The 22,670-nt window shown below is 40.7% G+C and overlaps 2 protein-coding genes across 6 annotated transcripts in view; one reads left to right on the top strand and one right to left on the bottom strand.

The window, feature by feature from the left end:
* ST6GALNAC5 (ST6 N-acetylgalactosaminide alpha-2,6-sialyltransferase 5) overlaps nt 1-19,417 on the top strand; it is a 78,502-nt gene extending 59,085 nt beyond the window's left edge. The window contains exons 3-5 of one of the 2 annotated variants that reach the window (XM_035121998.2): nt 5,846-6,255; nt 13,088-13,195; nt 19,186-19,417. In XM_035121998.2, coding sequence (XP_034977889.2) covers nt 5,846-6,255; nt 13,088-13,195; nt 19,186-19,417 — 750 coding nt within the window. Of the gene's footprint in view, nt 1-5,845; nt 6,256-13,087; nt 13,196-17,373; nt 18,329-19,185 lie in introns of those variants that run through there. The other variant, XM_035121999.2, reaches the window with a different exon arrangement.
* PIGK (phosphatidylinositol glycan anchor biosynthesis class K) overlaps nt 13,190-22,670 on the bottom strand; it is a 113,570-nt gene continuing 104,089 nt past the window's right edge. For 2 of the 4 annotated variants that reach the window (XM_060276806.1, XM_060276808.1), the window contains exon 13: nt 19,455-19,501. The gene's annotated coding sequence lies outside the window, so the exon portion shown is untranslated. Of the gene's footprint in view, nt 13,878-15,536; nt 15,635-18,321; nt 19,502-22,670 lie in introns of those variants that run through there. The other 2 variants (XM_060276807.1, XM_035121512.2) reach the window with 2 other exon arrangements.

Below are 22,670 nucleotides of genomic sequence, written 5' to 3'. Positions count from 1 at the left end.
ATAAAAGTGAGAATTGCTCCTTGAATGCTCACAAGTAGCATCAAAGTGAGCAGGGCAATAATACCTGTAGTGTCAGTTTCCCCACTGAAGATTTTGGATTGCCAGCCCTAGTCCTCAACGGGAATAGGTTCTCTGGGGGAATACCTATTACCTTGCCTTGTCCAGCCTCAAGGTACTGTAAGCTTCCGGGCCTTTGGAAAATGGGAATGGAAAACGGCGGTGGGCCCTTTGTGGGTGCTCAGTGTGAGCATTGGTTAATGATTGAATTGAATTACTGCAAAGCTCTCATCCCTGGAATGATCTCCAAGGGTCTGAACCTTTTGGGCCAAGTCCTAAAGTTTGAGACTTTGCAGGTCAAAACCTGCACTTTGAGTTGGACCTGGAAACCAATTGGAAGCCAGTGGAGGTGTTCAGAATTGGCAGTATTTCCTCTCTATTGCCCACTCCAGGCAAGAGCCTCATGTCTACATTCTATGCCATTTGTAGTTTCTGAGAGCTACATTTGTTTTAAAGTCTCCTTGCAGAATGTGTTATTGTAATGGAGTCTGGATGTGACCAGAGCATGAATTACCATGGGCAGGTTATGTAGGAGCACTGGCGGAGGAAGAGGGGAGTGGGGGGAGCACACCGCCCTTGGCAGCGTGATCCCAGTGGGGTGCCATCACGGCTGCCTCCCCGCCCACACCCCTGCCTGCTCTCCGCCCCCCGGTGCTGGAGCATGAAGCTGTCACTGTGTAGGTGAACGATAGTTGGTTGTTGTTTTCTAAAACATATCAGCATTTCTTTTACCAAAAATGTTGCTGTATTTTATTTTATTTTATTTTAAATGTAAGGAGTCTTTAGTGGCTGATTCAAGATAAAAATGGATACATTGTTGATGAGTAGGCAAAGTTCTAGTAGGATTTTGTTTTGACAAAAAACAACTTATTGTGTGTCTATTCTTACTTGAGTCAAGTCTGGTAGCAGTTACATTTTCCTTAACCTGACCAGCATTTCGTCTTGCCTTTTCAAGTATTGTGATAAAGTAGTTAGCTTACCTTTCTACCTTTTGGTAGGCAATCCATCAAAGTAGCATGTAAATGTGTAAAGGTATGATGTGCACATTTCATTTGGAAACTTAGGTCACAAAGGCACAAATATTCCAATCTACTGCCATACCTCCCTTAGGAGTGTAGAAATTTTTATTTGTGAATGCAAACAGACCTGGATCTGTTAAGAATGCTGTGACTATAAAGATATTCTGCCAGCATGTAAATGGATTAATTCACCACAAGACTTTAGTTTTGTTTTAAATTTTGTTACAGAAAAGCCATTGAATATTTTCATATAGTAACCTTTATTGAATTGTAATGTATGGACACATATGGGTAGCAGTGTTTTACATTTTCAAAATTTTTAGCATTGTAAGAAATACTTGGAAGAGAAGCAAGTGCTTTGCCAAAACAGGACAAGATGAAGCTTGCTTTCTGCTCAATGAAGCAATGCCACTGATTCCTGCTAATTTTAACCATGCAACATTGATTTTATAAAGTTCCAAATATATATGTCTCTCATACACTCAGTGATGTGTCACCGTGCTGACTTCAGCTCTTTTCCTGTTAAGAATTGTAAGGGGCATGTGAGATTAATATATAGAGACACACTAGCTGTGTGTCTAATGACACATAGATAATTTACTGCCACAGGAAAGCACGGGAGCTAATTTTCATAAGGTAGTAAGAGCCTTCTGTCAGGCACAGAATGTACTTGGTACCTTCCAGGACCAAGTTTTTAATGCTTAATATGGAATAGCAGCTTTCCTTTTGGCTGCATATCCCCAGGAAAGCAAAAAACAAACCATGCAACTAGTTAACTAGGGTTGTCAGAGAATTCTGAATGAAACGGGAGCGGAAGTTGCTAGTGTTTGCTTATTCATCCAATGTCTGGAATAGAACTCGATCCAGTGAATATGATCAGTATTCCCTGTTGGTCTGCAAAAACGTACATGTACTGTACATGACTCCCTCCCTCCCCCTGTTTGCGTTCCTCTTTCTTTACACTGAAATGAACATTGGGGAGTAACATAACGATAACACATTTGATTGCATAAAATTCTGCCACAGTGGGCAGCGAGAACCATGTTAGAACCTGAACTGTAGAATGGAGGTGGAACAGAAACAGCGTTGCATGCAATAAGCATGGGGTTGGAACAGAAACAGATCCTTTCTTACATATCCACTAGGAACTCATGAACTTACATGCTCATAAAGCAAATCTGTAGGCTAGTCAACCAGATCAACTGTTTGGGAGCTCTAGGTAAAACTGTGGCCCTTCAGATGTCAAGGAGGGGTGCTTGCTTGGACTACAAACTAGGCCTTTGAGGAAGGGCCATAGCTCTGTAGGTAGGGTATCTACTTTGCATGCAGAAAATCCCAGGCTAAACCCCAGGTGGAGGATTATGGATGGGAGATCCCTTTTTGAAATACCAGAAAGCCACTCACTACCATTCAGTGTAGAGCAGGGGTCCCCAGACTACGGCCCCTGGGCCGAATGCAGCCCAATTGGCCTCCCAATCCAGCCCGCGACGACCCCCGCCGCCCGCGGCGGCGCACTTCCAGATCTGAAAATCGCCGAAAATCGTTTCTGTGCATGCGTATGGGCCTCTCCCGACCTAGAAGAGGTCATTTCCGGTGCACTTCCGGGTCGGGGGAGGCCCATACGCATGCGCACAAACAATTTTCGACAATTTTTCCGGCCTGGAAGCGTGCCACCGCACCAGTAAATGGGTGTGCGCATGCACACTGGCGCGCACTCCCCCGCCCTCCGGCCCGCCACGCGATCGGCGCGGCGGACACCGGCCCGAAGGCGGGTAAGTCTGGGGACCCCTGGTGTAGAGAGACCAATGGTTTGACTCAATCAATAAAAGGCAGCTTCCTCTGTTCCTAATAAGTATGGAGATCCGATGGGAATACTCTTCTCACCCTAATTTTAGACCTTTGTTTGAAGGGCTCTGTCTCTTATCTCTCATCTGCCAAACTAGAAAACTCTCTTTCAGATTTCCCTCTACCTTGAGCTGTGTTGACTTCTTGTAAAAACAGTAATACTATTTATGTTTGCCAATATGTCAGGATATTATTTTGTACTGTAAGATCTGTAGGGTGTGTGAAGATCTGGGCCACTCCAAGAAGGCAGAGTTATATACTTTCAAGAAGCTTGTTGATTTCATTGGACTTCAGCATGCCTGATTCAACTGGATTATCGTACAGTAGAAGCACATTGGGAGGCTTGATCTTGATGAATTATTGATGGCATGTTTTAAGAAATATCCTTTAAATCAAATACTAGCTAAATAGTTCAGTTGGTAGAGAGCACAAGACTCATAATCTCAGGGTTGTGAATTCAAGTCCCACGTTGAGCAAAAGATCCATGCTTTGCAGGTGGTTGGACTAGATTATCCTTGTGGCCCCTTCCAACTCTGTGATTCTATGACATGCCTCTTTTAGGAAAGCTGCAGAAGACTGTTTGGTAAGAACTCAAATTCTACTTAACCATTTGGTAAGAACTCAATTTTTGGGGTGGCAGTCTAGCTTGGCTTTGAAGAGGCTTGGTTAAAACTGCATACAGTACACACTTCCAAGAAAACCAAATGTAATGGTGTAGTTCATCCAAATCAAAAGTTAAGCCTTTTTAAGCCTCTGAATAAAATGGCAGAGGTTTAAGCATGTGTTTAAGTATCTCTCATTGAAATCATTAGAAGTTACAGTAAAATTATATGCATGTGTATCCAAACGTAAGTGCTAATGAGTTTAGTGAAGCTTACTCCTAGGTGTGTATAGTATTTTAGCTTTAAAAGCGGTTGAATCTGACCTTAATCAACTGATACAGAAAACAAAATGTCCCATTGGAGCTATAGATAATGGGTTTATTTTAATACTCCTAATTTAGAAAAGGGAAACTTTATCTAAACACTTCTAGCTTATTGCAAAAGAATTGTATAATTATGGCCATGATCTAGCCCACCAAAATAGCCAGGTGGTACAATAAAAAACCGAGCTAAATCTAGGACAGTATTAGAAAGACAGTGGCATTCATATGTACAGTGCAAGTGCTACTCTTCCCTGAAGGATTAAATACTTGCTACATATTCTCATGTCCTGCAGTAAAATGTAACATCACAGTTGACAAGTTATTGCTATTTTATTGGCACCACTTACTCTAAGGCAATTGGACATAATAACTCAGAATACTTTATATGCTTTTTGACATTTCTTCTGTCCCTGCTGCTGTAGATGAGACTAACTGATACTTCAGAGCTTTGGGAACTCATTTAACATTGGAAGAAAATATGTGAATGCATTCCATTTCTGTATACCAGCTTCCAGATGCAGTTATATACAGAAAAAACTGCCTAATGAACCACCTAGCTCCTGACTTGAGTCCCAATATGTCATACCCAGGGCTGTGCTTTCACATGTTATGTATTTCCTTTAACACACTCTCTCTCTCTCTCTCTCTCTCTCTCTCTCTCTCTCTCTCTCTCTCTCTCTCTCTCACACACACACACACACACACACACACACACACACACACTTGCTCTCTTTGTTTCTATGTCAAACATTCAGTCAGCACAAGCATTTCAGCTTGCCAAATGAAGTGGTCCAGCTCTCTTGACAGACACCCCCTCTGAGCTAGTTGTGTAGGAGAGAAGCCCCGTTGCACAAGCAGAGGTCCTTGGGTGGACTTCGCTTTTGCTGATGGGGCTTCTTAGGTGAATCCCAACCCTTTATTTTTAAGGTTCGGGATCACAGGGAATGTGATGAAACTGCCTGTATTACAGCATCACAGAGGGTGCAAACAAAGCTAGTTCAGAGTGAGGGCAATGCACTAGTTGCCTGAAATAATGCTGAAAGATGTAGGCACTGTTTTTGTATGCGAAGAATGCTCCCCTTTTAGGTCAGCCATTCCTAATAGATCCTTCCTCCTTTTTTCTGGAAAAAAATCCAAAGAAGGAAGTTCTACTAAAATGTTCCTTCATAGTGAGTTGAGTCCTAAGGTTTAATCTTAATTTGCACTGTGTAATTTAAGATGATTGCTGATTATCTGCTTAGTAGGGAAAGTGGCTTTGCACCTTTTTAAAAATATTGAAATTCACAACTGTTTTCTGATTTTTTTGTTCCTGAAGTGCATTTTCCACTACATTCTCCAGAACAGACAGTAAGAAATTATTGTGTTCACCTTAATGAACATTGGACAAACTGGTTATTCTTCTCAAATTCTAACTGGAGGTGCTGGTTGTCATTATGGGCATGATGATTAGGGAAGGAGTAGCTGGAAACCAAGGCTTCTACCTCAATATCCACTATTATACTGACAAGTCGAAGGTCTCCTGTCAAACAAGATGACCTGGGGGAGGGGGAGATGCTCCAACTTGAACCTGCAGAAAACATCAATCACAGACCCTGAATGCTGCACTACTAAATGTGGAACATTCCACATAAAAACGCCCATGCCCATGTTTGACTACCCTGGATTTTTCAAAATGTCAGGGGTTTTTTGTGTGCATGTGTGTGTGGCTGCAGGAGGAAAACTTGTATGGTGAGGGAAATAGATTAGTGATAGAACAAGGATTTCTTGTAAACTACCTGAAAACAACAACTTCAAACAAGCAGTAAGGATAGCAATATAAAAGCTATATCTGACAAGCTATGTGACTACTCAAGAAGAAGGGAAGGGCTCACTCTGCATAATTATATTGGAAGCCTACCATTTGTATTCAGTCGTTTCTCTTTCTCAAGCTTCCTTTCATTTTCTTTACCTCTCGGAGGATTTGGGTGTATATTGTACTGAGACATTTCTTTCCCCGCAGCCTTTGAAAATGCACTGTGCAAGCTGTGCCCTAGTAACAAGCTCTGGGCACCTCTTGCGAAGCCAACAAGGGAAGAAGATTGACCAGACAGAGTGTGTAATACGAATGAACGATGCGCCCACACGGGGATTTGTAAAAGATGTTGGAAACAAGACAAGTCTGCGAGTCATAGCTCACTCCAGTATGCAGAGAATTTTGCGGAATCGCCATGAACTGCTAAATATGAGCCAAGGGACTGTATTTATCTTCTGGGGTCCAGGCAGCAACATGAGGAGAGATGGAAAAGGATTAATTTATAACAATCTGCAACTGATGAATCAGATACTACCTCAGTTAAAAGTATACATGATATCCCGGCACAAGATGCTTCAAATTGATGATCTCTTCAAGCGGGAAACTGGAAAAGACAGGTAAGAAGCAACTGCATGAGAATATACTGGAGAGCCACTGCCATTGTTTTAGTAGAATGTCAGGTCTGTTGATCATAAGTTCATCAATGGGATCACACTACAGAATGTGGTTGCCTTCTCTTAGCTTCCAATAACCTGTTGCATTATTTCATTTTATGCATCAAATAATAATGCTTGACTTTTGCAGCATAAGCAACAAACACACAATCAAATAATTTATTTGCCCATCAGTTTTTAATACTAAAAAACCAGTGTGTGCCAAATACTGTCAGCAAACAGAATTGCAGAGTAGCACAGAAAGAACATCGATGCTGAATTTAAATCTCACTTTAGGTAATATACCTGAAAGCAGATTTTTACTGGTTTTGAAAAATCAGAATTGATGGGTTTTTGCTTTATGGAGCCTATGCTGCCATTCTGTGAATTATAATGGCTACTTATTGAATATAAGCATTCTTGGAACATTGCAGCTGTAAAGCTTCTTGTAAAACAAATACACATTATTCATACATTAGGTGCCTCTAAAGTGTGCCTTCTTATACTTCCATCTTTGAAAGGGCAAGTTATTATGATACTTAGCTCTTTATGAGCCTATTTATGGCTTGCAAACAGATCTTCAAATCATTTTTTTAAAAAAAATATAGGTGGCTAATATGTTTCTCTAGATAGGGTTGGAAATAATATCACCCCTCCTTCAAAAGATGCATTTATTTTTATTAGTTATTTACTCATTACATAGTAAAAACATAATGACAGCATAAGCACCACTTAATGCATTTATGTATAAATTAAGAGCTCACTTTAGAAAGAAGTAAATCTATCTAATAAAGTTATCTGCACTTTCCATTTCGAAGTGCCATTATCCGCAATGGAAGTCTTTTGAGGCACACTGCTAAGGGGAAATATGTATTTCATATCCCAAGCTGCTGTATGCTTGGAAAAGTCCTTCATTTTAAAAGTGAACACACCTTCCTATCCTTTTGAAAATCCTGGGCCTTCAAGTTTTGCTGTTCTGAGCAGCTTTTACGTGAATGATGTTGTTGGCCTATCATTTAAATGCTGTTGCTCTGAATCTGTGGTATTATATTGGATGGTTAAATTGCTTTATACCTTATGCTTTAAATTGTTTTTAATATTTTTTTAAAAGTGTGAGTCACCTTGGGAGGGTCTGAATTTTGTAGATCACAAAGTAGGGTATGCTAGTGAGCGCCATAAGTTGGATCTGTGGAAACAAAGAGACTTACCTGGGAAAATGTGTCTAGGAGTAAGTTAGCAGCAGTGAAGCTCTAGACTCTCTCCCAACTCTTATTGGATATTGCATTATATAATAGAATCATAGATTTGTAGAGTAGGAAGGGACTCCTAGGCTCATCTAGTCCAACCCTGCAATGCAGGAATCTCAACTTGAATTATACATGACAGGTGACCATCCAACCTCAGCTTAAAAACCTCAAAGGAAGTACAGTCAGTTCTCCTGTCCAACGGCTGCTACTGCCAGAAAGTTCTTCCAGATGTTTAGTTAGAATCTATTTTCTTGTAACTTGAAGCCACTGGCCTCTGGAGCAGGAAAAAACAAGCTTCCTCCATCGTCCATGTCCTTTAGATATTTGAAGATGGCTATTATATCTCTCAGTCTCCACATACCCAACTCCCTCAACTTATTCCTCATAAGGCTTGGCTTCCAGACACTTTATCGCAGGCATCCCCAAACTGCGGCCCTCCAGATGTTTTGGACTGCAATTCCCTTCATCCCTGACCACTGGTCCTGTTAGCTAGGGATCATGGGAGTTGTAGGCCAAAACATCTGGAGGGCCGCAGTTTGGGGATGCCTGCTTTATCGCCTGGGTCGCCCTCTTCTGCACACATTCCAGCTTGTCAATATCCTCCTGAAATTATGGTGTTCAGAACTGAACACAGTTTTCAGATGTGTTCTGACCAAGGCAGAATAAAGTAGGACTATTACTTCCCTTGACTATTACTTCCACTATACTTGTTGATGCTGCCTAGAATAGCATTTTAGCTTTGTTTGCTGCTGCATCACACTACTCATCTTAAGCTTGTGGTCTACTTGATCCTTTTCACGTGTTTTACTGGCAAGCCAGGTGCCCCCCATCTTATACATGTGCAGCTGGTTATTCTTAAGTGTTGGCCAGGAGGCAAACTTAGTTGGCATAAAGGCTCTGTTAGTGTTTGACCTCAGGTGGATAGCTGAATGCCTTCAATATTGTACCCAAAAAGCAAGTTTCAGAGCAAACTAGCATATTCAAAGTCAGGCTAAAACGTGCTGTGCAGAAGGTTTTATTTCCAATCTTGGATCAGCTTCCTGACCAATAGTACCTCTGTCTTGCCTGGATTGAGCCTCAGTTTTTAGTCTACATCCAGTCTATCACTGTGTTCAGGAAATGGCTGCCTAGCTCCCTTGGTTTCAGTTGAAAATGAGAGATAAAGCAGGGCAACACATTAGCGTATTAATGGCACACAAACCCCAAATGACGCCAGCTAGGTGCTTCACGTAGATTTTGAAAGTGCAAGGAGTAAAATTGAGCCCTGAAGGACCTCACAGAACAAGGAGCTAAAGCAATACTCTTCCAGCACCATGTTCTGGTAAATTCTAACCATTTAGGACCAGTGCCCTATATACAAGTATACTGTGAGCAACTAAACATTGATTGCTACCAAGTGGTCCCCTTGTACAGCTCCTGGCATAAGGCTATTTCAGTCCCCAAACCAGGCCTGAACCTAGATGTAAAAGTGTTCCTTCAACTAAGAAAGTCTGAATTTGAGCTGGAGCTGATATACATATGACAACACTTAACTATATTGAAACTAGGACTCTAGAATTACTGCCTAATAAAGAAAGGTTGAGTTAAAAGGAAATTGGGAGAATAAAAGCTTTTGTGAGTGACATACTACCCTAATTAATATAGGTTCATTTTGGAAAGGTTTTTAACAAGCACCAAGTTGCCGCAATAAATTGTAAATATCAGACTGCATAGGTACAATAGCTGACACCTCAGTTTCTATAATAATCTTTAGAAATGTGATTGAAAAGACTGATACATTATGCCCTGTTAAAAACATTTAGAAAATAACAGACATTAAATGGGACAGCAAATGACAGGCTGAAGAACAATATACTTTTCTATTACGAAGTAACTGTACTTGAGAATAAGTTTATAATTGAATAAAAGTCCATTAAGAAAATATGATTCAGAACCAATATTACAGTAATTAGATAAAAGAAGCATAAATGAAATAACTGCAGGAAGAGCATTTCCATAGAGATTATAAATGAGATTTTGATAGAGCAGAAAGGCCTTTAATTGTAATTTAGTATGCTCCACAGAATTATCAGGACAGCGCGTTACTTCATCACATAAAAGAGTATATGATTTCCTCTAATAAGCACATGTCATGTCTTCATTTTCTTTCTTTACAACATAGTAGGTGTAAAAGCAGGAGAGTGTCTTTTGTAAGAACCCCTTTTTTCAGTTTTCAGAAAGAAACACAAAGCAGTGTAACCTTTACTTTTCTTTTTAATGCTATAAAACCAATTTTAAAGCCCGTCCTTCCAGATTTACATTCTTTATCTTGTTGGGCTTTTCACCCATTATTTTCCATTAAGATTTATTAATAATCATCACCTGCCCTTCCTTTTGTAAGAGCCCACAGTAGCTAATGTTGCTTTTTTCCTAGCTAGTGAAATTATAAATTCTGCCATAAGTAACAAGCAGAATATTAAGACAGTTATTCTACTCAGATATGCTGCTGTTTTTTACACTCTGCTCTACATACGGTACCTCTTTGTAGATAATTGCCCTAATGTAGCATAGACAAGTCACAGGCAGAAGAATGTTTGCACATCACTTTTCTGAATCCAGGCCAACATACATTTAAGAAGTGTTGTGGGTCATGGTTCTGGTTTTTGGTTGAATTAATCTAGAACATCACCTTCACCTATAGTATGTTACCCGAACTAACAATTTTTTCTTCAAGGTGAGGGGGCAGGGCGGTGCAAATCTTTGCAAATGTGCAACGCCTACCAGTGTACACGAAGTCTATAGACCTTCACACATTTAAAGGCCTTCTTCAGATCCTTTAACACATTTTCAGTGTTGAGGAAGAGTCTAGTGTTTTGCCTTCCCCCCCTATGGTTTAATAAGGGGTTTCTGTGTTAACTAGAAATGTGTGGGGAACAGATGCATGAGGTCACCTGAGATAGCAGATAGAGATTCACATTCCTTTGTGTAGCACAAAATAAAGGTCCAGCTGGTTTAATTCCTGGCATCTCCAGGTAGGTGTGGAAAGAACTTTTGTTGAAGCCCTGGAGAAACACTGACGGTCAGGGTAGACAATACTCTTCTAGATGGACCCAGTGGTGTGACCAGCAGTATTATGTAAGGGTGGGTTTGGAGTGGCAGTGGCACAGTCGTGGCAGCAGCGTTTGCTATGTTCATGTTGATGGAGTCATTTTTGGAGGAGTCTTGGCTCTGAAAGTGATAAGAAGATACAATCCGGTTTGATTGGTTGCATGCTATAGGGAATTTGTCAAAACAGGTTTAGGCTTGTCAATATCAGGGGTTAAACAAATAGTCGGCAAATGAAACCTTGCTCTTCAGTAATGGAGGTATGTTGGCCCAATCGTACATACATCTAGAGCAGGCATCCCCAAACTGCGACCCTCCAGATGTTTTGGGCTACAATTCCCATGATCCCTTGCTAACAGGACCAGTGGTTCGGGGAAGATGGGGATTGTAGTCCCAAACATCTGGAGGGCCGAAGTTTGGGGATGCCTGGCCTAGAGGAATATATACAATGTCTATAACTTAACCCATTATATAGTGATGCTAAGCTGGAAAATAGTTATTCTCAGCTGTCTTTGTTGACTAAAAACCACGCCTGTTTAGCAGTAGTTCTTTAGCTCTTTTGCTTTTTTTTTAAAAAAAGAATAGCTCATTGAAACCCACCTTTTCAAGTTAAGTGCTGCTTGTAACTAGCTTAAAAGGTTGATGAAGAGTTGTCTTCTTATGGAGCAGTTCCCCTTAGCTTTCTTCCTGGTCAGTTTTCCATATGCAGGATTTTATGATGAAAATCACTGCATGTTCTATTTCAGGAGTAGGGAATATAAATGATGCCTGTGAGACAGACTGACTACTTAACCTGAGCCTACTTCCTTCCGAGGAAGCAAGCCTCTGTCTGGGATATACCAAGGTAGATTGCAGATAGGGACTAACATGATTGCTCCCCCCCCCCAAGCCTGCACTCCAGGGTAGTACATCTGAGTCACAAGCTTAGCACTTCAATGATAACTAGATCCAAGACAACTCAGAGTCCAAGGACTTGCATCCCTATCGTGTTTTCACATGGATACAAAGAGTTCAGATATAATACTGATTTCTCACTCATTCTTACATTTGAAGTAGTACTAAACATTTACATTGGTCCTTGGACTCTTTTCATTAAGAAAATTTGCCATACGTGACTTCCCCTTGAGAACATCAATCAGTAGTTTAAAATCCTCACAGTTTGTAGATGCTCTGTAAGCTAGGAAATTAGTCATTCAATTAATATGCTATCTGTTCTGGGAAGAATCTTATGACTAAGTGTATCGGTTTTGAGAGAAAGTGTGAAAGCTTGATCTTGATAGGCTATTACAGCATGCCTGATTCAGTATTCTGAAAGCAGAGGCACTGAGATTTCCTGGTGAGAACTGCAGGATATTTGGTAGCCATGAAAACAAAACCCTAACGTCGTGGATGCTCAGAATGCTTAAACGTTTTACCATCACAGTCTTAACACTTGAGAGTTGATGGGAATAACAAATTAGGGAGTATCTGCACTTGAAACCCTCAAATACAACAAAGATTTGCATTTGTCATATGCAAGGTGGCTCTTTTCCACCATTTTTGCTTTGATAAGGTTTCAACAGCCAAGACCAGGCATCCCCAAACTTCGGCCCTCCAGATGTTTTGGACTACAATTCCCATCATCCCTGACCACTGGTCCTGTTAGCTAGGGATCATGGGAGTTGTAGGCCAAAACATCTGGAGGGCCGCAGTTTGGGGATGCCTGGCCAAGACAATGTTTGCTGCTCATAAGGTGACTAGGGAGTCTGACACAGGTGGGACACTTTCTCAAGACCCTGTGACAAATGGAGTTCATCATGGAAGGTGCTTTCCTAATATCCTGAGCCATAAGATCACAGTACAGCTGTGATTGCTCGAAGGGTAGTATGTATCCGTATTGCTACAATGACATCCTGTGCTAGTCAAGTAGAGTAGGGCTCCTTATCTTTTCTAGTATCATTTGCTGCTGTCAATTTTAAGTATCAGTTGCAACATTGTCCACATAGTTGCTTCATTAGTAGCATCTTAGCATGGTGAATAACATCATTGCACAGTAGCAAAATTGTTTATTATGTTACTTAAGCATAATGCCTCAATTTACCTTGAAACATCGCTGCAGTGCAATGGGATTATGTTGCAGGATCTGTATAGTGCATCCAGTAATTCTTAGATTAACTAGATGAAGTTATAAAGATTTTTTCCTTCCTGTTAATCAGCAGGAATAATGCAAATGCAGGGTTTTAAGGTGACTATTATTCAACAAAATGCTAAGGTAAATAATACTTCTGTTTGCAGTATTAACATGAAAAATGCAATTACCAAATACAGTTGTTCACAACCAGGCCATATGTTTATTGCATGGTGGGCGAGTATATATAAAGAATGTTGGCTGCTCAATGTATATAACTTTAAAAACCTGCTGTATCAGCAATATCTGTCACAAGTGTTATTTGTCAGTCTAGGAACTTTATTGTTTTTGTTTTCAGGAAGAAGTCAAACACTTGGCTGAGCACTGGGTGGTTTACAATGAGCATCGCATTAGAACTATGTGACAGGATAGACGTCTATGGCATGGTGTCACCAGATTTCTGCAGGTAAATTTTAATTTGGATTTATGATTAGCTTGCAAAAATTCAGTGTTATGGATAAAATATATGAATCTATTTTATACTATCCATAAAACGTGCATGATTTTCTTGAGGCCGTTAATTAGCAGTCCCATGATTGCATTCTGAAAACAACAAACAACATTTAATTATACAGCATAAAATATTAAGTTTTTGTTTGCACTGTGAGAGAGAATTAATCCACATCTTGTTAGTTTCTTTTAGGCTCTGAATATTTATCAGCTAAAAGTAATGCTGTAACTGGCATGAAATTAATCTTGGGGTGGGGGGAGAAGAGGAAAGCACTGGGAAATATTAATTTAAAAGATTTTGCAAACAATTTTTTCTTAGTGAAGAAGCAGAGTGAAGTGTGCGTGTGTGCATGCACACACATGCTTACAAAAAGTGGGGTGTCAGTTGCATATGGCCTCTTCACTTGGATCGCTGTGCCTTTTAGATACTTGATGTGTCCAGGGAACAATTCAGGGGTCGGGGAGACTGATTCATCCAGAGAGCAATTTTGAGAAGTTTACCTCACACAATTTCTACCCTCAAACCTCTGCGAGTGGAAGACATGTGGCGTATGTCTCATATCTGCCAACTGCATGAAGGAATTTGGTGTGAGCTGAGCCATAGCAGATCTTGCTGTATAATCAACATTCAGGATGCTCTGTTGGTTAGGAATTATGTTAAAATAAAAGTTAAAGATTTCATTTACAGTGGTGCCTCACACAACGAAAAACTCACGAGACGAAAGAATTTTGCATTGCGCGAGGCGGCAAGGTTTTCTATGACTGCCGCTTCGTCTTGCGAAGCACGGCCATAGAATGTAGCGCGGGAAGGCGGCAAAAGAAGATCAGCTGTCAGTGTGGGAAGCTGACAGCTGATCTTCCTTTGCCAGGGGGGACGGAGCTGAAGTGGCGGTGCGGTGGCTGCCCCTGCCTGTCTTCCCCTTGGCTCGGGGAAGACAGGCGGGGGCAAGCCGCGCTTCGGCTCTGTCCCCCGGAGCCACCGCACTGCCGCGCATAGCCAGCATGGGACGGGGCTTTGGAGACCTTCTCCGAAGCCCCGCCCCATGCCGGGGGGAGGCGGCGGGGAAGAAGCGCTTCTCCCCGCCGCCTGTCTTCCCTGGCATGGGAGGGGCTTCGGAGAAGCGCTGTGCCTTCTCTGAAGCCCCGTCCCATGCTGCCACCAGCCCAACCCCAGCCCATAGGAACACATTGATTACGTTTCAATGCATTCCTATGGGAAACCGTGCCTCACTAGACGAATTTTTTGTAGGACGATTTAAGTCCTGGAACGAATTAAATTCGTCTAGCGAGGCACTACTGTACTTCTATACCCTACATCACCCCAAAGGTGACAACATTAACAGCCTCTCATTCTCCACTGACTTAACCTTGATTGCCAGGAACAGATTCAATAAACATATCTTAAGAAGTCTCTCAAAGTTTTCGTTATACTCGGCTCTGGAACTGCCTTCAGAGGCCTGAGTCACTGAGAATGCCTCTCTACCTGCCCTCTTAGTGAATGAAATAAATGAGCTGTTGGGTTGGGAGAGGCAGAGACAAATAAAATCCTAAATCTTTTACTAGTATGGTTGTCTGTAATGTATACTTGTGTTTAATCATAAAAATTCAGGGTTTATTTTCTTCACTGAGGCAACATGACTGCTTCCTCACAGAAGTAGTGCATAACATTGTGCAATTTCTGACAGCTGAATGGAAGAGACACTTGAGTTACCTTTTCTTCTCCCCATCATTGCTGCTGTAAACACTGCTATATTTCTGTGCGCTATTGATGGAAGATCTGGCTATTGCATGATGCCATTTTAGGGAACTAAAGTGCATTTTACAAACAGCCCGTTACAAACGTCTCCCAGCTGTGATATTAATAAGCACGTTAACTCTGACAATGCACTGATTAATGTCCAGTATCAAAGAGCAGTAAAACAGCATCTGCTATAATATATTAATAAATGAGGATGACTATCAACTTCCTCATATAAGTTGCTCATGCATTTCATTTGCTAGCATGAAAATTTAATTGCAACATGTGGGAGTTAGCACATCATTCTTAATCTGGGTTATTCACACTGGAGAGATAAAATCATTAAAAGTTATCCAAACTCAGTTTGAAGGTGTTTGGGACTGGAGTAATAATCATCTGGCCCAAGAGACATGAGAGATCCCAGTCTACATAATGCTCTGTATTTTCAGATGGATCAGTGGGACAGACGAGATCTCCCAGTAGGGCCATTTCTACTAACTAGCACTGTAGAAGCATAAAATAGTGAAAGTTGTTTCTGTTTATCTTGATGATCACTTACTTATGCCTTTGTTGTAGGATATCCACATGCTACTTCCATCCCAAACATTGTTCTTAGCTGCTTTTTCTCCATCATCCCACATGTAATTCTTAGTTGAGCTAGAAATTTACAAGAAGCAGAAAACTACTATCACTCAGTGTTTTTTTCCTTATAATTCCAGTAGCCCTCCTGAACAGGTTCTTAGTAATAGCAAAGTTGACAGGGCAAACTACTTGCTTAGCGCCATTCATGTGACACAAGCACTTCTTGCTAAAAATGAATTGAACAAATACAGTTTCACAAATGTGCAAAGAACTCGTTTGTCTACTAGAGATCACATACAGAGGGTGATCCATGCACAGAACCACAGTTCAAGCTTTTCGTTTGTTTGTTTGAACATGCTTTTTATTAGGTTATTACTACAACACATACAAACAAACAAAGAAAACATACACAACAACATATCATAGGACCTCGAGTTAAAATTCAAACTTTCTGGATCAGAACATCTATATCCACATTTATGGCATTATTTTTACCTTTTAATATACTGATTTTTTTGCCATGTTAAACTGCTTGATATTTAAAATGAAAATCTGACATTAATTTAATCCAGAATCTCACAACCTATTTTTGACACGTTTTAAACTAATTAAATGCATATATATCCATTTTCACTCCAAAGTATGGCTTTTGTAGATAAAGTGCTAGTCATACATTTTTCTAGCTGAGTTCTGTAAGTTATAAAATGCTCATACATTCAGAAAAGCAATTTTTAATATTTGTATAAAATTAATGCCACTATCGTGTAATGGAAAGCCAAGGTAGAATGAATTAAAAACACTAATCTAAATGGAAAGCAGAAATGTTAAGAATATACATGATACTGGGAGTGACCGAGTAACAAAATGAGGAACTACTTTGCACAGTTAAAGTGTTATGTAATAACGGATCAAATCATAGCTTTCTAAATACTGCCTTTTGTGTCTATTTTGCATCTGCTGTTAAATGAATTCCATTTTTATGTGGGCAGTACTGCTGCATGTTACGCTGCAAAAAGGAGTCCAGCTGTAGATATTTTTAACTGCTACACTCCCACTTGCCTTGAAACCTACAATAGATGGCAACGCACAAGAACACAAAGAGCCCTGCAGGATCAAGCCAGCGGCTCGTCTAGTCCAGGCACCCCAAACTGCGGCCCTCCAGATGTTTTGGCCTACAACTCCCATGATCCCTAGCTAACAGGACCAGTGGTCAGGGATGATGAGAATTGTAGTCCAAAACATCTGGAGGGCCGAAGTTGGGGGATGCCTGGTCTAGTCTCTCAGTGGCCAACCAGATGCACAACCTGATTTCTACAACATTCTGCTAAACTTATGCTTCTCTGCAACTGGCATACTGCCTCCCACAGTGGAGGCAGAACATAGAAATCACAGTTATTAGCTGTTACCCACTCCAAATCCAGGACTTGTATAACTGGCCAATATATGGTAAGTTTTTCTCCTTGTGGCATGTCCCAGCAGGGGATGTGTTGCCTCTGAGAACCCAGCATGCATCTGTGTAGAAGCTGACATGCAACTCTGGCCTCCAGGAAGCAACTACCGTGACCAAAATGGCTGGAAAATGTAGTGCCCTGATTATAGAAAAAGCTTCCAAGAAGCAGAGTCATGTAACATTTTCAGTGGTGGAACACACAGTTTGCACGCATAAGGCCCCAGATTCAATTCTCACCATTTCCAGGCAGATCTGAGAAAAAACTAGGAGAGCCACTGCCAGTCAATAGCAAGCTAAATGAGCATATGATCTGACTCTGTAGAAGGCTGCTTCCTATGTTCTCTGTGCAAATGTATTCCTGTAGGTGGTTGGCGTGCACCGCACAGAGAACACTCCAAATACATGGACCAGTCCTGACAGAATCCTGAAAAAATATGCACCCTTCCCACGGCCCAGCATGTAACAGCCACAAGGTGACGAAACAGTGATTGAAAGGATCTTCTCTCGTTTGGAAATAGCACACAAAACAGAAGTTTAAGACATTACCAGTCCTCAGTTTCTTATTGCAGAATCAGTCATTTCCCTAGCTTCTCAAAACAAACCGATAAAACACTAGCAAAGTTTCCACAAACATGCAATCCTTCCAATCCGGACACACATCCACAAACAATGGCCCACAACTTTCTATAAAGCTTCACATCTGGGTTTAATAAGGTTTCCCTTATTTTAATCATTGCAAGGTGTTTAGTCACTCATCCTGGTTTAGAGGATTTTTGTAAGGAAGAAGGTGGGAAAAGTCACATTTCCCCCCAATAGAACAGAACTGTTGTCATGCAATAGTTTTGCTCAGGTAATGTGTCACCTTTTGACTGCCAGATTTATCACCCAGTACATAATTTGTATGTTTGTGGCACCTCCAGTATTGCATTGACAACATAGCTTAAAATATAACACCCCAAATGCTGAAGTCTAACTTCCCAATGATTCTGTGCACTTGTATGTTAAAAGATGACTAAGTCAATTTTAGGAAGCCTTGTAAAGGGAAAGCAGGCCAGAATCATTGCTCTACAGCAGGCATCGCCAAACATCGGCCCTCCAGATGTTTTGGACTACAATTCCCATCTTCCCCAACCACTGGTCCTGTTAGCTAGGGATCATGGGAGTTGTAGGCCAAAACATCTGGAGGGCCGCAGTTTGGGGGTGCTTGCTCTACAGGCAGCTCATTTAGTTGCTGTGTGTAGTAGGATAGATATGGAACTGGTGACCAGCAAATCTTCTGTTGTGGTCACTTGCACATTTTATTCCACCAGATTAGTTTTTGTTTTCTTAAATTGGACACGACTTCGGTAAGATGGAGAAAACTGTACCAAAGTTACCGGCCTTAAAACGCACAGAGAAAAGCAAACAAGTACAGGTCACTCACTATTTCTTCTTTGCTGAAGTGGCGCTGGAATTAAATGCAGGCACTTTTCTTCCAAGAATCTACAGCTGACACAGAGAGGAAATGCATTTGAACCAATTCATGGCTAAAATGATTTGAGCAGATCTTCTAAATGCTGTGCCCTAAATTATACACACACACACACACACACGGCAGTACAGTAGTTAGCTGTTTTAATGTTCACATGCAAAAATATTAAAATGACTACTGCCAAATTAAATTTTCTTTGTAAATAACTTCCATTCCCATTAAAAATCACATGACAATGGCTACTGACATCCCACAGCTAGGGCTACAGTGAAATGTGCTTTTATCCTATGTGCCATGCTGGAAGGATTTTCATGTGTTTGAATTGCAGAATCAAAGGGCTGGAGTCAGCTTTCCATTCGGTAGCCTGTTCCTCTGAATGCCTCTGCAGGTTCTTTCTCAAAATCTAAGCTAAACATATACCTATTTCAAGCACCAAGCTCTCACATGCTCAATGTAACAATGTGGCAAATTCTCCCAGCACACTCAACTGCCTTCTTTTAGAGTAGCAATGTTTTAGTAAGATTCAGGAAAATAATTTCAAAAATGCTTCATTTACTATTTTTTGAAAAATATTCAAAATTCAGCTTGAATGGGGACCAAAAGGAGGAGGAGGATTTTGAACCTATCGGCTTACCGTATTAATGATACCATCTCTTTTCAATTGTACATCTGGGCTTTCAATCTATTTTCTCTTTCCTTCTGCAGGGTTCCTAATCATCCTTCAGTACCTTATCATTATTACGAACCTGTAGGACCCGATGAATGTACAATGTACATTTCACATGAACGGGGAAGAAAGGGCAGTCATCATCGTTTTATCACAGAAAAACGAGTGTTCGAGAATTGGGCCCGGACATTCAATATTCATTTTTTTCAGCCAGACTGGAAACCAGAATCACTTCCTATAACTCATGCTAAGATTAAAATGGTATTCTAAGGAACGAATGCACAAAGTTGTAATCACAATCACTTACTGTATCAGGCTTCAGGGGAACTGAACATTGTACCAGAGCAAGCCAACCTGAAAAAAAGAAAGGTTACCAGGGTTTGCGGATAAAAACTGCTACAATATTCAGGAAGTTATTGCAAAGGAGTACCTAAAATGGACATTTGGTATCCAGTTGTATCTTAATTGAACATTTTAACTTCTGTCCATCAGCCTCACATATGTGTATGTGATTTGTTAGAAAAAGAGGAGGAAAGGGATGAAGAAACCTGTGGTATAATAAGAATAATTCAAGAGGTGTTTAATTCTTTGTGTTTTTAAGGCACATTGCCGCTGGGTTTTCATAGTGACATTTAACAGTTACTTACTTAGTGGAGGTTTTTTAATGCAATCCAGTATTTTTCTATTTCACAATGATATGGTTATTTATCTTTCATAATCCCTCCAAAACTGAGGATTTATATACTGCTGCTGGTTTAAGGCCCAGCTTCTTGTTTATACATTTTCTCTTTGAAATGTAAGATGATTCTATCTAGCATGTAATTAATATTTGATCTGGAAGCTATGTGCTTTATTTATTCCTTCTTCTTTTTTTACTCTTGGGCTCTGTTCCAGCATCAAGCCATTTGACAGCAAGCACATCTTTATGTGAAGCTCTAGCAGAGACGGGTGCCCAAAATTATAGTATGCGGCATCACACACATACACACACACACACACACAATTAAAGAGAAATGTAGGGGACCAGTTTAGGGACTTTTCATCTCTCAGTCATTGTTTTTAGTCTTTTTGTATTTCTAGCAACTCACTTTCCATAGTATCACAGCAGTCTGGTCTTGTGCTGCCCTTAGCTTACCTGACCAAACGGTGTTCTAAGCAACCTAAGCCACTAACGTGCAGGTGCTGGTGTGTTGTTTTTGCACATGCTCTGCGAGCAATTGCTTAGTTTTTTCTTTCTTTCAAACTTATGAAAGCGTTTAACAAGAATCATTGTTATGATGATGACAGAAGCTATACAGGCCAACATGGGGGCAGTAATGAAACCAAGAAAGGCCGACTGCATCCTTTTCTGGGCATAGAAGAGCCCAGACTTTTGTAAATAAAGGGTTTGTGTATAACTAAGTAGCAGCTGAGGGAAGGCAGGTGAATGCAGAGGAAGTTTCCACCTCGTCAACCAACTTCATGTACTGTACGTTTTGAGGTGTGGTAAGCATGATTGAGTCCAACAAAATTCTATGTGGATCTAATGTTGGTCCTGACTCAACACGAATAAAAGGTGCTGGTTTATTTTGAGATGCACTGGACAATATGAAATTATTTCAAATCAGACAATGGCACTGTATGTTGATACTTGCACATTTTGTTTTTGTGGGGTTATACCTGGCTGATGAATAAAGAGGATTTCATTTTCAGTGTTGTTTGTCCTTTCACCTCACAAATGCTCAAAGTCAAATCACTTCTTCAAAGGAATTGCCAAGAATTACTAGACCTATTGCACACTGCCATACACCAGTAGTTCAAATGATGAAATCCTTTCACATCACAGGCACTAAAAATAGAGTTAGGTTGTCATCAAGGGGTCAGGTTATTTTAAATTGCTCAGCACTGAAAACCATAATACACAGGTGCTGTGCCTAGGGGTGATTTGAAATTTCTCTTTCTATTTGAGCTGAACTTCAGAATCTGTAGGGATCAAGTGAGTCTTGCTGTATGATTCCCTTTTCTTACAGCATGGAGGGGGGGGAGGAGAGAGAGAAAGGAAGGATTGCAGTACTGAACCCTAGTGCATACCATCAAGTTCCAGGTCCTCCAGGCGCCACAGAGGAACAGACCACTCTATGACCTTAGTTATATTGAGGGGAATTGTCTCTCTTGAAGTGGGGACCGAGCCATGTGAGTACAAATGATACTGCCAGAAAGCCTTCAACATATTGCAAGGGACTGTGAGATTCTGAGTAGGAAGTTGAAGAACCCTGGGGGCACGTGGTTATTTCACCACTCTTTCCTGTTAAAAGAATATATTCTTTCCTGGGAAGAAAATACTAGAAGTTAAAAACTGGTTGTGCAAATGGGTATCATTGGGAAAGATTTGGTTTCTTTGACCATGGTCCCCACTTCCATGGAGGACTTATTACAAGAGATGGATTGTATACCTCACAGTAGCTGACAAGAATTTGTTTGTTAGGAGTCTTGCAAACCTGAACAGAAGAGCTTTAAACTGAATTCTGAGAGGGAGGGAGATAACCCATAGCTGCCAAGTTATCCCTATTTTTAAGAGATTTTCCCTTATGCTGAATAGGCTTCCTCGTGAGAAAAGGGAAAACTTGGCAGCTATGAGATAACCAGAGGACATGGGGAACCAAATACTGGGGATATTTAACTGATGTTCAGGAAACTGCTAAAAGGCAGGAAAGAAACAAGAAACAGCTGGAGGGAATGCCTCATGGTTCAGTTGTCTCTATACTATACTATGCACAGAGCATGGGAAACAAACAAGATGAACTTCAACTATTAAGATAGCAAATAACTGGCTAGGGTTTACTGAAGACTTGTGAGCAGAATATAATAGCTGAGGGCTATCACCTATTCAAAAGGAATAAACCAAACATTAAATGTAAAGGATGTGTACACCTTTGACTTGGGGCATGGAAGGATTTGGGTAAAAACTGCTATGGGCCTCCAAGCCAGACAAAAGACTTAGATGATGCCTCCCTACAGCAGATTACCAAACATTCAAAAAGGAGATATATAGCAGTCACTGGATGCTTTGACTACTCTGGTATCTACTGGAATGCAAACTGCCAAGAATGTATGGCCAACAAATTCCTCCATTGCCTGACAGTTTCTAGTGGGTGAGAGATCCCAAGGTCAGAAATACTTGAGTTCAAGATGGATGGGCATTTCTTAAAGGTGGTATGTTGAAGGTGCAATTGCATATGATGCCATCTAGAAATAAAAGTGGAAGGCATGTAAAGAAACTGATGTGGCTGTGAGATTAGCTGATATTTAAAAGGAGCATATATAAAAATGAAAGAAGGGGAAAATCATGTAGATGTATTCACAAGGAGCCAAAACTTGCAGAAAGCAGGTCAGGTGGAGCCACAAGGAGCCACAACTTGCAGAAAGAACAAGCTCAGGCTTGAAGCATAAATAGATGTACTTTCAGGTTATGAACTCTTGACTTTGACAGCCCAGGCTTCTCCAAGAGAAAGAATGAAGTTAGCAGTGTTAAACTAGGGCTGAC

The sequence above is a fragment of the Zootoca vivipara genome, chromosome 7, assembly GCF_963506605.1.
Source record: "Zootoca vivipara chromosome 7, rZooViv1.1, whole genome shotgun sequence".
NCBI lineage: Eukaryota > Metazoa > Chordata > Lepidosauria > Squamata > Lacertidae > Zootoca > Zootoca vivipara.
This window is presented reverse-complemented; position numbering and strand designations above follow the sequence as displayed.